The following is a 15,826-nucleotide window of genomic DNA, read 5'->3' on the forward strand; positions in this document are numbered from 1 at the left end:
CAAGCAGCTGTCACTTTAGAGAAAGGAATATTGCCCTTAATCATGTCATCAATCGACATATCCAAAGCAGTCGCTCATGGAGAAAAGCCGAAAGCAAAAGCAAAAGCAAAAAGAAATGACAGGAATAAAAGAAGAAAGTAAAAGTAATGTTTGATGGTGGGGCAAACACATAAATGTGTTCTGGATCTCACAGAAGAGGACGCGCCATCGACCACCCATATGCAAAAACAAAGAATAAACACCCACACTGCAAAAGCAAGGAATAAACACCCCACCAGAATGATGTGATTTACTTTTCTTGTTTTTGAATGATGTGATTTATTTTTTGTATATTTCGGAGATATCTATATAAACCCCATAAGAGGGTAATAATAATAATAATAAAAAATAGCAAGCCCAAAATAATGGGCTGGAATACTATGTGGAGGGAGAAGGCCCATATGCCCAAAATAGCCAGACCCTCTATTATCACCAACCAGGTGATCAAAAGTACATCCAGTACTACAAAAAATTATTCGGTAGCCAAGCCCTCTATTATCACCAACCAGGTGATCAAAAGTACGTCCAATACTACAAAAAATTATTCGGTAGCTTGCCGCTATTACCACAAACCAGGTGATTAAAAGTACGCCCAGTACTCCAAAATTACTCGGCAGCCTGCCGCTATTATCACCAACCAGGTGATCAAAAGTACGCCCAGTACTCCAAAATTATTCGGCAACCTGCCCCTATTATCACCCACTAGGTGATCGAAAGTATGTTCAGTACTCCAAAATTATACATGAGTATCACTCATGTCAATCATACATAAACATACATGAGCATCACTCTTGTCAATCATACATAAACATTCATGAGCATCACTCATGACAATCATACATAAACATTCATGAGCATCACTCATGACAATCATACATAAACATTCATGAGCATCACTCATGTCAACATATATGAGCATCACTCATGTCAATCGGTTTCGAAAGCTTCATTTACAGAGCTCCAGTTTCGAGAGCTCCAGCTTCAAAAGCTTCATTTACAAAAGCTCCAGCTTCAAAGCTTTACTAGCAAAGCTTCACCTGCAAAGCTTCAGTGTAGGGTATACAAATACCGCATCCGAACAACCGCCACTTCGGCCCATACATGGATTCAATTTGAAGTATGTACCATATATTAGGCCTCAACTGGGCCTCATGAAAAATACTTGGGGGACTTAGCCCATTATTTATGTATTGATGAGCGAGCCCTTATTTTATAAAAATGACTCCCTCACCATCATTAGAGAGCATCAACTCTAGCCCATCACTTACGTATTGAGGAGCGAGTCCTTATTTTATAAAAGGGACTCCCTCACCATCATTAGAGAGCATCGCCACCAGCTGAGCAACCGCCTCGCCGCGAGCATCACTCATAACCCATCACTTATTTATTGAGGAGCGAACCCTTATTTTATAAAAGGGACTCCCTCACCATCATTAGATAGCATCACCGCCTACTGAGCAACCGGCTCGCCATGAGCATCAACTCTAGCCTATCATTTATGTATTGAGGAGTGAGCCCTTTTTCTATAAAAGGGACTCCCTCACCTTCAACGCCACAAGCAGAGCCAATCAAGGCAACATAAGCCACAAGCCGAGCAGCCTCGCAACATGTGCTACTTCTAGTTAAGCATTATTTCACATTGAGCACCGCCTCATATCAAGTATTCAGTTCTAGACGACATCTAGTTACTTCAGCCCACACATGGACTGAATTGCAAGTCTCCAGCCAAAAGACTCTCTTGACTGAAGATTTGGGGGACTATTGTTTGTACCATACTTAGGGCCTCCATATTTAGATCTCGTATAAATACTCGGGGAACTCAAATGTAATTATGTAATAAAGGAAATGACAAATATGTAATAAGTGAGGAGCCCTTATTCTATAAAAGGACTCCTCACTCTCCTCATTAGGAGAGACCAATTCTTAGGCCTGGGTCCCACCTTCAGAAGCCTCACTCTCCTATTCAAAGGCTCTCTCTCCCTCACTAAGAAACACAATATCAGTGTGGACGTAGCCCAAACATTGGGGTGAGCTACGATACATCTTGTGCTATTTACATTTATTGCAGATTCACGGTCGGATTTACTTTGTCCAAATTTAATGATGATTTACGAGTTTGCAATTGTTTCCAAAATTAAGGGTACATAATGTAATTTGCTTATTTTTTATATTGTTTTTTTGGTTTAGTGACAATGGGTTTTATCAAATTTGTGACTAATGGACCCCCCGAATCACCCCCCGAATCATCCCATACATTGAACCTATCAAAGTCAAATCACTTTGTTGGCTTCTTCCCAACACAAACTACAACAAGGAACTCAACGTAAGAGAATTATTGAAACAAGAAAGGTTAAAATAAATTTTATATATTTTTTATTGAAAAAGGTTAATCTAAATTAATTTTAAAAACTTAACAAGAAATAAACAGTTTAGTAATTGAATAATTTTTTTTTAATAGATAATTCTCTAGAGGTATATGAAAAGTAAAAAAGACGTGTAAATATTACCACTCTTCCTACAATTTGGAAAAAATAAAAATAAAAAATTTGGTATATGTGGTCCTACTATTATTATATAGGGGTATAACGTTACACAGTTCCAAGTTCCAACCCCTTGTATTTATTTATGCCCGTGTGAGCCAGATAGCAGGTGTTTCTTCGTCATCTTCTGCCCAGGAATCTTGGCTCGATTACTGGAAGCTTCTCAGATTTGTGTGGGCATCTCTCTGCAGATAAGTTGCTTTGCTTCTGTGTTCTTGATCTTTGAAGAATGATGTTTCGTTTTATGGAACTTGTTGCCTTGAATTTGTGCTGATTTGAGTAGTTTTTTGTTGGTGGGTTTTGGATAAATTTGTTATTCAGTTGGTAAAAATCTGTGATTGGTGTTGGATTTTAGGAAATGGGTTTCTGTTTGGTTATGGTGTTTGTGGGAATTGGACATGCATATACTTTGATGGTGTAAGACTGTAAGTAGCTTCAGGTAGTTGAATTGGGGGTTGAAAAAGCTCGAAAAGCTCAAAAATTGATAAGGAAGGTGATTGATTTTTACCTCTGAGTGCTTGAGGCGTGTGAATAGATGTAGAATATGGTTCTAGGATGAAGAAGTTGTTGTTGTGATTGTTGTTAATAGTGAGGATTAAGGAATGGAAGGGAATTTATCACAAGGAGGAGGAGGTTTGGTTCCGGGCGGGGCTTCGTTTGGTGGGCTTGATTTGCAAGGATCAATGAGGGGTCATCACCAAACCCAACACCAACACACCATACACCATCACCTTCCTCATCCTCATCAAGGGTCGTTGGTCCACCCATCAATTCCCGAAGGTTTTCCGCTCAAAATGGGAACCATGCATCACTGTGATCAAACCATTTCCATGGTGGATTACAATAAGGGGGAGAGAGGCAAGAACTCGGCAAGTGATGAGGATGAGCCGAGTTATGCGGAAGATGGTGCTGATGGTCACCCTGAAGCTAGTAAAGGGAAGAAGGGGTCGCCATGGCAGCGTGTGAAGTGGACTGATCAGATGGTGAAGCTTCTGATTACTGCTGTGTCATATATAGGCGAGGATACAAGTTCAGATTGCGGTAGCGGGGGAAGAAGGAAATATTCTGTTGTACAGAAGAAGGGAAAGTGGAAATCTGTTTCCAAGGTCATGGCAGAAAGAAGATATCATGTTTCTCCGCAGCAGTGTGAAGATAAATTCAATGACCTTAACAAAAGGTATAAGAAACTTAACGATATGCTTGGGAGGGGCACTTCTTGCCAGGTTGTTGAGAACCCTGCGCTTTTGGATGTGATAGAGTACCTAACAGAGAAAGAAAAAGACGATGTTAGGAAAATATTAAGCTCGAAGCACTTGTTTTATGAGGAGATGTGTTCGTATCATAATGGAAATCGTTTGCATCTGCCTCACGATCCAGCCTTGCAGAAATCTTTACAAAGGGCACTTAAAAGAGATGATCCTGACAACGATGATCTGAGAAGGCACCACCATGATGATCTTGATGAAGATGATCAAGATATGGAAAATGACGAGCATGACGACTTTGAGGAAAATAATGCTTTACGTGGAGATAACAGGGGAATATACATTTCAGAGGACTCTGTAAAGAGGTTGAGACAAGGCCAGGGCCGTGAAGATTTTAACTTTGGGAGTTCTTTGAATTCCCAAGACAGTAACAAAAGTTCTTATTCTCACCCCCAGATTCTTCCCCAACCTGATATGAATCAAGTTTTACCTGATGGTACAAAAGCTGTTTGGTTACAGAAGCAGTGGGTTGAATCGCGTTCATTTCAGTTAGAAGAACAGAAGCTACAAATTCAAGTTGAGATGTTAGAATTGGAGAAGCAGCGTTTGAAGTGGCAAAGATTTAGCAAGAAAAGGGACCATGAACTGGAAAAGCTGAGGTTGGAAAATGAGAGGATGAAACTTGAGAATGAGCGTATGATATTAGAATTGAAACAGAAGGAAATGGGTGCTGGATTTAGTTAAGTGGCTCTTCTGATCAGTACTTATTGCAATAGTGGGACATCTAGGCCATGTTGATTCTCTCGAATTTGGTAAGCTGCTGTGGGTTCAAGTATCACATATTGGTTGGGGGAGCTTTCTTGGAATGACTCTACCTAGATGTACTCTCTAAAACTTATGATTTTGGCAATATCAATGTCTAGTTTTCAGTATTTTGCATATGGTAAAATGGCAATTTCCTATGGTTGAAACCTTTATTGAAAACTGTATGAACAATGTCTTAATAGCTTATTGTATGCTGGTGCTTTCCGTATTTCATCAGCTTTTTATCTCTTGTATTATTGTTTGGTTTTCTCAAATGAATGTTGGCATTCATTTTCTTGTCTTTTTTACTTTTGATCTTCCATATTTTACTGGCAGCTTACAAATATTGTTATTCAATGTTACAGTTATTGTTCTTGTATTTTTTTCTTTTCAAAAGAATTTGTACTAGTGATTTAAATGATTTTAGGTCTATGTCGAATTTGTACTAGTGATTTACATGATTTTAGGTCTATGTCCCTATGTCCCAAGTAATATTATTTTCTCTATAATAACCAAAAAGAGTAGGTTTGTAATTAGGAAGTCCACAGGAGCAGGTTCTGCAGTCCATCCTGTACCCTCCATAAATATGTATGTCATGTTCAATGCTAGAAACAACTACTACCGCAAGCTTTGTTTTCCTCATGCATGTTCATATTACTGCATGCTATAATACGCTAGCCCATCCTCAGATTTAAGGTCAAGGATTATGAGTTTCTGGCTTAAAGCTGTTGTATCTTTCTTGTCACCTCAAGTTGTAGTCTGTGATACTCGTGCTAATCTAGAACTGTGTTAGTTATTCTGAATCTTGGACGGGAAAGCTTCAATTAGACATTATAATTCGTGTAGGTCTCTTTTATTCTCTTTGTGGAGCAATATTTTGAAAAACTAGTATTGAGACTAGCCTAGGCGGTTTTTTGGGTGGGGATATCAATAAAATGCCTCTGCCCCAGCGGGAGTGGGCTATAGACTAGCCTAGGCGTTTGGGAGGTGCGCCTAGGCGCCTGAGGAGTTGTCGAGGCCCCACCTGGGCGTTTGAATTTTTTTAATTTTTTTTAAATAGCCCAAATCCAAAAGATGTCGTTTTGTGCTGGGTTTTTACAACGTTCATGCTAATTTTATGTTTCTAACTTAGTTTCTATTGGTTTATTATGACTTTATGATGTGAATTAGAGAAATAATAATAATAGTCAAATACCTAAGAGTGTTTAGTCTAATGGTTAGGCCCTTGGTTTGTTACCAAGAGGTCTGGGGTTCGACACCTCTCAAGGTACCCACCTCGCAATTGCTAGAGTTTCTTGCCTACCAAATGTTGTGGGGTCAGGCGGGTGGCCTAGTGAGTAGTCGGGTCAAAGACCCGGAGACACTAGATTCAAAAAAAAAAATAATAATAATAATAATAGTCAAATATTTGATAGCTTGGCATGCTTGCTTGATTGTTTTACAAAATATTACATTTTACAGGTGTGTGTGTGTGTATATATATATATTTATTTATTATAATAATTTTAGGTACCTATCGCCTAGGCAAGACTATCCATGACAGGCTTTGGCTTCGCTTTCGCCTTTTACAACATTGATTGTGGAGTCTACACTGCATGTTTAAGATGTTTGTCCACTCCCTGTCCATACCACTTTATCAGCTTGCAGAACTGGATTCTTACAGTTAGTTTTCTTCCTGTTGATTTAGCCAGGAATTATTTTCTTCACCATCGCAATTTTTTGCATCATTTTATTTCAGAATTTTGTAACTTTGACATCATAGTGAATGCAATAAAATTCCTGAAATCCAAGAGCTATAGATGGTTTATCTATGTGGGAATTAGATATACCAGAATGCTTCATATATGTGTGTGAGTTTTTGCAGGCTCTGGCCTCGCACAAGTAATCTTGTTTTTCTTTTGTAGAAATTGAAACTTACCTATATCCCATTTCCAAGAGTTATCATGTCTAAAATGGCATGCAATATTTCATCTTCAAGTTTATGAGTTTATTTTTGAGACTGATATCACATATTACTTGTACAATGATAATCACAAGTAATTTGCATGTATAAACTATTATTCTGATACTAGAATCAGGCAGTGTACTGTATAAACTATAAAGACCAGCTAGAATGTAATGTTTGGTCGTGATCAGAAACCTTCAGAAAATTATTACTAGAGGTTGAAGATTTGCTTATCAATAATATGCTGTTACTTCCGTCTTTACTTATCTTTCTGCATTGATCGTTGTGTTAACAACTTAACCGGAGATACTCAAGACAAAGTTTCTGCTGAACTAAGAACTAAATCTGTGCTGATTACAGAGCAGGCTGCAGCTGTGGGTTTTAGCCCATTATTGTGAGGAAGGATCTCATTCCCGTCAAGATCACCCTGCCATTGTCCTGTCAAATAACTCATTGCTCATGTCAGGTGCGCTCCTCCTCCTGACTTTGTGACTCTCTTTGCTGGGCAGTGGTCATTGCATGATTGGACTTGATGAGAAATGAAGAGATTCCTCACACCATGGAGGGGCGGGTATTGGTGTAGTCAAATTATAAATTGATACACTGTGCATAGCAATGGTAATTTAGCTCAAAATGCTTAAACTGTGAAGGAAGAAAATGAGAACCTGAGACTAGCTTGTTTAATGTGAATTTTGAAGTGCTGTTGGTGCATGAAATAACCGAGGGACCTCTAATTGAGTTAATCAGTGATAGATATTGTTCATTTTCTCGCAGACATGTAAACTTCGGGTCTTGTTTTGTAATTTCTATAGCACCCGAGTCAGCATATAACTTTCAATACATGATCCGAGGATTTGGTATATATCCTAATTTCTGTTCCTTCGTTGTATTATATTTTGGTGACAAAGCCATGTTACCTTCCTTTGTGATGTTAGCCTACGGGTAATCGGGCATATTTGGTTGAAGTTACTTTCTGTACTTGCCATTGCAATTGCCTCCATAACCAGTAACAGAGAAGTGAAATCTGTATCTGGCTGAAAAGAAATATTGGAGCTGATTTGTATATGACAAATATACCCTTTTATCCAGTGAGAGGTTGTGCAATACCTAATACGTATCAAGCAACCAGTAGTAAGGAATCATGCTACCTTCAATTAAAGTAATAGAATTTTGTTACCTGGATGATATGTGGATAGGCTATGGTCTAAGACTACTAAGCTTGAAATTAGAGAATTAGGTTTACAAGAACTTTGTGATGGCTATATGATACTCGCATACTGTGAATTGGTAACTTTTTAATGCTACAAAAATAGAGCCTTATCCCATTAAGTGGAGTTAGCTGTATGAATCCTAGAACGCTACTACGCTTGGTTTTGCGCCAAGTTGTGCATTAGCGCCAAATATTCCATGTCTTTTCTTAAGGTCTCTGTCCAAGTCTTCCTAGTTTTTCTCTACCCCTTTTGCACTGAGTCTCTGTCATCTCATTTTCTATTGGAGCATCTGTACGTCTTTATTTAACATGTCCAAACCATCTTAACTGATTTTCTCTCATCTTATCTTCATTTGCTGGGTACGACCTTTTTTATCTTCATTTGCTGCCACTCCTACTTTACCTCGGATATCCTCATTCTTAATCTTGTCCTTTCTCGTGTGTCCACACATCCAACAAAGCATTCTTATCTCCGCCACACTCATTTTTTGCACGTGTTGATGCTTGACCGCCGAACATTTTGTGCCATAAAATATTGATGGCCTTATTGCCCTCCTATAAAAAAATTTCCTTAAGCTTTATTGGCATACGACGGTAGCACAATACACTTGATGTACTCTTCCACTTATCCATCCAGCTTGTATTCTATGGTTGAGATCTCCATTCGATTCTCCGTTCTTTCGCAAGATAGATCCAAGGTGACAAAAGCGTTCACTCTTTGGTACTTCCTGATCTCCAACCCTCACCCTTATCTCATTAGGATCTCCATTTCCACTGAACTTGCGCTCCATATACTCTAGCGAAGACCTTTAGATTCCAACACTCTCGCCAAAGGTTAAGCTTCACATTTACTCCCTCCCACGTTTCATCTATTAGAACTATATCATCTGCGAAAAGCATACACCAATTAGTAACTTTTGATTCTATATGTTTCTTCATGTACCGTAGACGTGGATAACCTTTGGTGCCTTGAAGTTTATATGTCGAAAGTTAACGGTTTTGAGGTTCAGATTAGAATCTTGTTGTTAGAAACCGGTCAAACAATTTCATTTCTTTTTCAGTTTCCAGATTCCATATTAGTATATACTCTGAAAAGAATTTTCAGTTGACCACGCCAGAGTTTAGAAGGGAAACAAGTGCTTAGCTGGGGAAGGATGCACTGTGTGTGCTGGACTCAGATGTATTGATACTTACGTAAGTTGCAATTCTTGGCCAGTTAGTCTCACGTTTTAATAATCACTGTGTACAATACTCCAGTTCAGTTATCTATCTTCCGGTATTTTCCATTAAATGTTAATATCAACATGCTTGACCTTCGTTTAGAGAATTAGATTGTCACAGTGTTCAATATTTTTCACACAAGTGTAGGCTCATCTATTGATATTTACATTGATCCACCTGACTTGTACTTTTATCCTGCTCAGTAGCTCTCTTACTTAATTGTTGATTTGTCTTATTTTTTCTAGAGAGTGCTAGAATCAATGACTCTGTGTAACTAGTGCATCATAAGTTGACGATTGAAAGCTCAAGAGAGATTGCTAGCTTCATTTAAGCAAAATCAAAATATAAAAGCTGTGTAATGGATGTAGATATATCGGATGCTGCTATGGGATATGTCAATATTTGTAGTAGTAATCGACTATGGAAGATTAATATTTTACTCGGTTCATGAAGCTACAGGAAATAGTGCGAAAGAAAGAATGTCTAACTTCTAAGTGCTTGCCATTATGATAAAGAGGAAACAAATCTTTGTAGGATTACAGCAGTTGATTGCATCAAGTATTCGTTTTCATTTTGTATATGGTCGAGTTCCTTGTTTTTGGTTTATTTGGCTAGTCTGGCTCAGAGAACAGTAGCTGTAGTTATGAAAGTCCGTTAGTAGCGGTAAATGTGAATTGCGGAAACATTTCACATGAAGTTTTGAGCTAGGCTTCTGTATAGTAGTCCTGAATAGGTTGCTTTCAAGGTGGATTGCTGCTGAATGTGCAAAATGTGCTTAGATTATAAAACGTCAGAACTGAACATGAATTAGTGTCGAATCTTCGCAACAACTTGTGTTGGCAGTGATGGTGCAACCACTACGCCTTATCAGTCGGCCTGTCAACACAAGTGCCAATTCATTGAGAATTTATGTGCTGAGATGTTAGCCTGTAAATTTAGTTGTACGTGCCCTAATATTTATTGACAGACATTGTTGTTACAAATGAGAGAGTAGGTTCTTTACTTTGTTACAGTGGTTTTAACTAACTGGGACTACTTGCTTTCTCGCAGAAGTTGAAATTTAAATTTACTGCAATTTACCCAGTAGACATGCATTAAAGCTTAGCCATGGCCCCTTAGCCAGGTAAATGAAAGCACAGACCCGTAATTGGAAAATTCATGGTGCAGGAACCCCTATATTGGCAAATATATGGTAGGAGGAGGAGGAATCATCAAGTCTGTTGTTTATTAAATGACTATAGAATTCATTGATTTTCATTGCACGACCGTCTATTAATTTATGTCATTTCACTCTCTTTAATTCATTTGATCTGATGATCAAAAATTAAAAGAGGTGTGTGGAAGGTAAAAAGAGATGTGTGGATAGCACCGCCCTCCCCGGGTTTATGTGTACATCTATTCTTCTTCAAGTAGGTGGATTTCAATTTTTGGATGATGCATGTTCACTAGAAAAGTATAAAATTCTCTATCTAGTTCAATGCTTTGGATGAATTGAAAGTAACCAGATAATAGGGCCGACACATTTCAACATTCAATGGATTATGGCAATTTTCTATTTTAAACTATAAATATATTATTCTTATCAATTGATATAACTTATAGGGAATAATACTTTTGCTCACTCTTTAAAGTGAGGATGACGCTCATCACCTCATTGGTTGTCGTTAGATTAGTTTAAATTTCAAAATTTGTGTCTCAAATCAATTAAATCAAACTAATCTATAGTATCCAATGAGATAGTGAGCATCATCCCACTTTAAATGGTTGAGAAAAATGCATGTTATCATGTGAGTGTATTAAGTTTTCTCATCCTAGACCCTTATGGGCTAAATTTAAGACCTCTTTTGGTTGTTGCTGTTGGATAATTAAGAGTATCCTTTCCCTACAAAGTTTTGGCTACAAATTCGGTGCCATTGTTATTGCTAAGTTAGATTCATGTCATTTGACCCCCAATAGAAATGAGGAAGAAGAGTAAATTCAGGATGCACTGGGTTGAAGAGTGAGATCATAACCACTAGAGCAATTCACTACATACAGTTCAACTGAAGAAAAACTTAACTGAAACAATGTTTTGGGACTCTCGGGGGCATACATCCGGAATAGCCGAGTTTTTCTCCTAGCAATTCACAACTACACTTTCGAGCAATTGTTCAATGTGAGAATGGTGCTATCAATGAACTCGTGCTATACCATTAAATTATATGAAACATCAACTATGTCGTCCAGACATATTGTATAATCGGAATGTTTATGTTTTTGTTGGTCCATCCTCGTGAGCTAGGGTTGGAAAGATATAATATAACAAAATGCACAGAAGCAACAGTGTTACATTAAAGCGTATTGGGAAAAGCTTATCCTGTTATCCAATTGGGTCTAACTATAACATCAAAGAAATGGACGTGAGTAACAAAGGGCGGAAAAAAGCAAAGAAGTGGACGTGAGAACGTGATTTTTCCTTTGGTACTCTCCCTTTCTTTCCCACTGTTAACTTCTTGTTTGTGGCCGCATGGGGCCCTTCCACTCTTTCTTGCCCAATATGGGCTTTTTGGGTGCTTTCCTTTGGCCCACACGGGGCCCATCCTCAATGAGCTCCTGCATTAGGGTAATACAACCAATTCTATATGGGTAGTAATATCTACTCACCATTTTTACTTTTTACATACTTTTCGATCGTTGGATCAAATGAATTGAAGAAATATCTACACACTTATTTTTACTGCTTATACATCTCTCTCAATTTTCGGTTGTCGGATCGATGAATTAAAGAAGATCAATGACAAAAAATTAACAAAAAGTGTGGGAGAGGTTAAAATTAGTGCGTGAATAGAACTATTTTCTATATTATGCTACTTCAAATTAATTACTTGGTCTACAAGCCTCTTGCCCACCGAAAATGTAATCCTTTAATTAGGACCTTCCCTTGCTAGAATGAATTTAATCATTTGAGTTACAAGTTTTTTTTTTTAAATTTTTTATGAAAATACAAATTTCTTAGAATCCTTCAATTAGGATCTTCCACTGCCATATGGAATAGTTATTTGCATGCACATGCTTTCATGTTCCAAATTAATATAAACGTTTGCAGCATTTGGGTTTGCTTTGCATAATAAAACATGATTAAGTATGCTAATCTTTGGCACATGGTTGCAAACTTGCAATATATGCTGCAATGGCTTTCAATTCACTCCACTAGCTATCATCTTTCAAGTAATAATCTACACTTAATTACATCTAAACTCAAAAGGTCTAATTATTATATGCTTAAACGATTCTCAAGGAATATTATGATATGGGTTGGACAACAAGGAAGGTTCTAATAGAAAGTGTTATATATAGTAAATTATTAATCAAACATTGTTGGTAAAGAACAACGGCGGTCACTATTACAACTAATTAATCATTGTAACACCTATTTGCTTAATGCTTTGTTTCTTTCACCATTAATTTTATACCTTCTTTTCTTTTGAAGAAAAAAGAAGAAAAAAATATATTTAATTACTATTAGAAAACTATGAAATGGTACAACTTGAAGAGGAAAGTGACAAATAATATCTATGACAAATATTTAACAGTTAAAACATTCAGAGTATCAGGAAATTCAAAGTACCCAAAAAAAAAAATTCTGCATCAATAAATAATCAAGTGTGATAAAAGTAGGAACCATTCAAAAACATTATTCTAGCTAGCTAGCTAGCTTTGTTGATGGGTCACATTCAAGTAATTACCTCTAGATCCCACATGGAAAATTAATAAGTTGAAAAAAGATAAAAAGAGAAAAAAAAATCATTAATTCCATGAGGTTGAGTGACAGGAGTCTTAAATTGTTCTTGGTGGGCTCCTTGAAAATTAATATGTGATGCATAATTTTTTGTTATTAATTTAAGAAAAAGGTAAAAAGAAAGGGGGTAGAAAATAAAAAATACAAATAAGAAAGAGTTGGTCCAAAAAAAAGAAAAAAAAGAGAATCAATTGGGTGTGGGCATGCTTAGCTGGTGACAGATAAAATCCACGGGGTTAAACCACATGGTAGACAGAAGTATGTGTGTACATTCACATCACATGTCCACCCATGTGAAGTAAACCCTTTTGTCCACATGTAAAGTGTAAACTTTATTTTTCCAAATGGGCTGTAATTTATAAAATTCGGCCACCTCTACATACATATTTGTTCATATTATTGTCAGATATTTCACACACGCTTCTTTATCATTCGTTTTGGAGTCAACCATTTCACACACGCGTCTTTATCTTTGGTTATCGAGTCAAAAAATCAAATGAAAAAAAAAACAAAAATGATAAAATAAATATGTGTTTATCATTTCTTATAATACATTTCTACATACATATATTGGTTCAAATATCACTTTTCAAATATTCGAATATGTATACACATATATAAGTTTCACTATTGCAAAAGAATTAGTCAAATAAAAAAAATCGTCTTTTGATATTGTTGTGGAAATTTTCATTGTTAATATGCAATTTTGTGTTCATTTATTTGCTGTCTTATAGTTAGATGATTAAATTTTTTTTATTTCGCTAATTTTTGTAATAACTATTAGAGGAAGACCTAGAAGGATTTTGGAAGAGACTCTTAGAAAAGATTTATAGTACTTGGATCTAACGGAAGACGTGACTCAAAATCGAGTACAATAGTGTTCTAAGATTCATATAGTCAACCTTTACTTAGTGAGAAAATGCTTTGTTGTTATTGTATTATTTTGAATTGATTACTGACAAAAAGTTAGATGATCAGACGCATTGTGGAGTGAATTGAAATGTGTAATTAATGCCGTATTACTTATTAATCGGTTGGTGTTTGAAGGTTTCCTATATATATATATTTAAATAATGTTTTTTAGTGCGGCTAATTTTCGCAAGGGTTGCCTTCAAATAATTACCGATAAACAGTTACATCATGAGATGACATTGTGGAGTGCACTCAAACATATAATTAACACTGTATTAACTTATCGATTGGTTAGTCTTTGAAGGCTTCCGTAGATATATTTAAATAATTTCCTACATCTAATAAGAGGAAAAAGAAAATGATGATAATGCTCCAAAACATTTTCCTAGTTCGAGGCATTTGTTTGTCTTGTAAAAGTGAGGTAATCGATACGATACCAGAAATAATATATATTACAATTACAAAGTAAACGTTGTATTTTAACCCAAAGGTTGGATCATATCGAAACGATTCTGTTCCTATTCATTTAAATTTGTTGTATTTTTTTTCGGTTTCTTACATTTTATGCCTAAAGTTCTGCAGCTAGCAGAATATCTGGCTTTCACAAGTCACCAAGATTGGGTTTTCCTACAAGTTGTTGCAGTAAAAGACAACTACGATCGAAAATAGTATTTCATTTTATCAATATTAGCAAGTGACGTATACGCGTCCGTGTATATACGTTAATATTATCTTTACCATACCTAATATATTGTACAAATCCTTATCTTGTAAAACTATGAATCTTGATTATTCAAAAAAGGTTGCTTCTTTTTTATAATATGACCAAGATGGCTGCAGCCTGCTATACACTACTGCATGCATCATGCATTCCTTGGTAAAAATGATAACTCGAGTCTAGAGTTTTATAGTGAATTATACAGTACAAGTACATTATCACTGCATATGTCATTATATTATTACAATAACGATGTGTTTGTACCATGTGAGTTCCTCAGAGAGAGAGAGAGAGAGAGAGAGAGAGAGAGAGAGAGAGAGAGAGAGAGAGAGTTTACGTTGTAAAAGCTGTAAATACAGAATGGTAGAGAGAGGTACTTAGTAGGTGTAAGGATGTAAAATACAAAGTGGTGGGCATAGTGGAGGAAGGCATCTCGCTCGATCTCCAGCTAGCTAGCTTAGAGAAGTTGCACAAGGCATCTGCTATCTAAGGATACTATCCAACTACAGATTTTACAGATACATATGTTCTGCCAGCTAAGCAGGCCATATATATATATGTGTGTGTGTGTATGTGTAACCCAGTAAATCTAATGCCTTAATTATAATAGAAGCAATATAATTAACATGTTTACTATTTGTTGATCGACGAGGCCAGATAATGACAGTTAACAATTGGTAATTAATTTGTGTACAACTTGTGCACAATCGATGGCGATTGTGTCTCATCGTTGTTTTCTAGTACAATATAATTATATATATAACTGGATTTGACATACTCATTAGTCGATTATGGCGTACTGTCGACAACCGTCAAGTGTGCTGCTATCAGTATTATCCTATGTCATTATAGTACAACTATTAGAAGACAGGATCTCTTGCAGCAAGTTTTATTTAACTGGTAGTTGTTTTCGCTAGTTGAAGAGGTATCAAATTCGATTCATATACCTTATATGTATTTCTTATGTGTTTGATATTTAAGTGGAGGTTAACCCCATTATGGTGGCGTATGAATTACTCACTTGCGAGTAACGTCCTTCATGGTATAAATTTCATAATCAAAATTCTTGATCTTTTTATCACCATTTAAAGATATGATTTGTCATTGTTGATTGTTACAAATAAAGTTACACATCACGATATCATAACAATTAGGTATGGATTCGAATTCACCATGAAGAATAGTCATTGTCATTCATGTTAGTCGATAAGAGACCTACTCCAATTAAGTGCGGCCAAAGATCATTAGACCACAAGCCAATTGGTGCGGACATGATCAGTTAATTTAGCTGCACCCAGTCTCTACTTGGTTTGAGAAGATTCAAAGTTTGACTCACGCGGTGAAAACTGTATTTGTAGTGATTTTCAATACAAATGAGTGGTTCATTGTGATTTGGTGTAGGTGAGTTTTACCCCCCTTTATATAAAAAAAAAAAAAAGTTCATGAATATCCTA

General features: G+C 36.5%; 1 protein-coding gene across 3 annotated transcripts; it reads left to right on the top strand.

Moving 5' to 3' along the window:
* The first annotated feature begins 2,642 nt into the window (after nucleotides 1-2,642).
* Nucleotides 2,643-10,396, top strand: LOC103416293 (uncharacterized). Of its 3 annotated transcripts, none has more exons than XM_070822981.1 (3): nucleotides 2,643-4,665; nucleotides 6,894-6,999; nucleotides 10,015-10,396. In XM_070822981.1, the coding sequence occupies exon 1, from the start codon at nucleotides 3,182-3,184 to the stop codon at nucleotides 4,526-4,528; it is 1,347 nt and encodes a 448-aa protein (XP_070679082.1). In that variant the 5' UTR covers nucleotides 2,643-3,181; the 3' UTR covers nucleotides 4,529-4,665; nucleotides 6,894-6,999; nucleotides 10,015-10,396. The 3 variants fall into 3 exon arrangements, with proteins under 3 accessions (XP_070679082.1, XP_017182556.1, XP_008352771.1); XM_017327067.3 differs by lacking the exon at nucleotides 10,015-10,396 and adding an exon at nucleotides 6,098-6,250 and having other exon boundaries at nucleotides 6,894-7,412; XM_008354549.4 differs by lacking the exon at nucleotides 10,015-10,396 and having other exon boundaries at nucleotides 6,894-7,412.
* Nucleotides 10,397-15,826: the final 5,430 nt, after the last annotated feature.

The sequence above is a fragment of the Malus domestica genome, chromosome 05, assembly GCF_042453785.1.
Source record: "Malus domestica chromosome 05, GDT2T_hap1".
Taxonomy (NCBI): domain Eukaryota; kingdom Viridiplantae; phylum Streptophyta; class Magnoliopsida; order Rosales; family Rosaceae; genus Malus; species Malus domestica.

Bases quoted from the DNA above. Each gene is read 5' to 3' on its own strand.
- LOC103416293 (XM_070822981.1), top strand. From the start codon at position 3,182: ATGGAAGGGAATTTATCACAAGGAGGAGGAGGTTTGGTTCCGGGCGGG.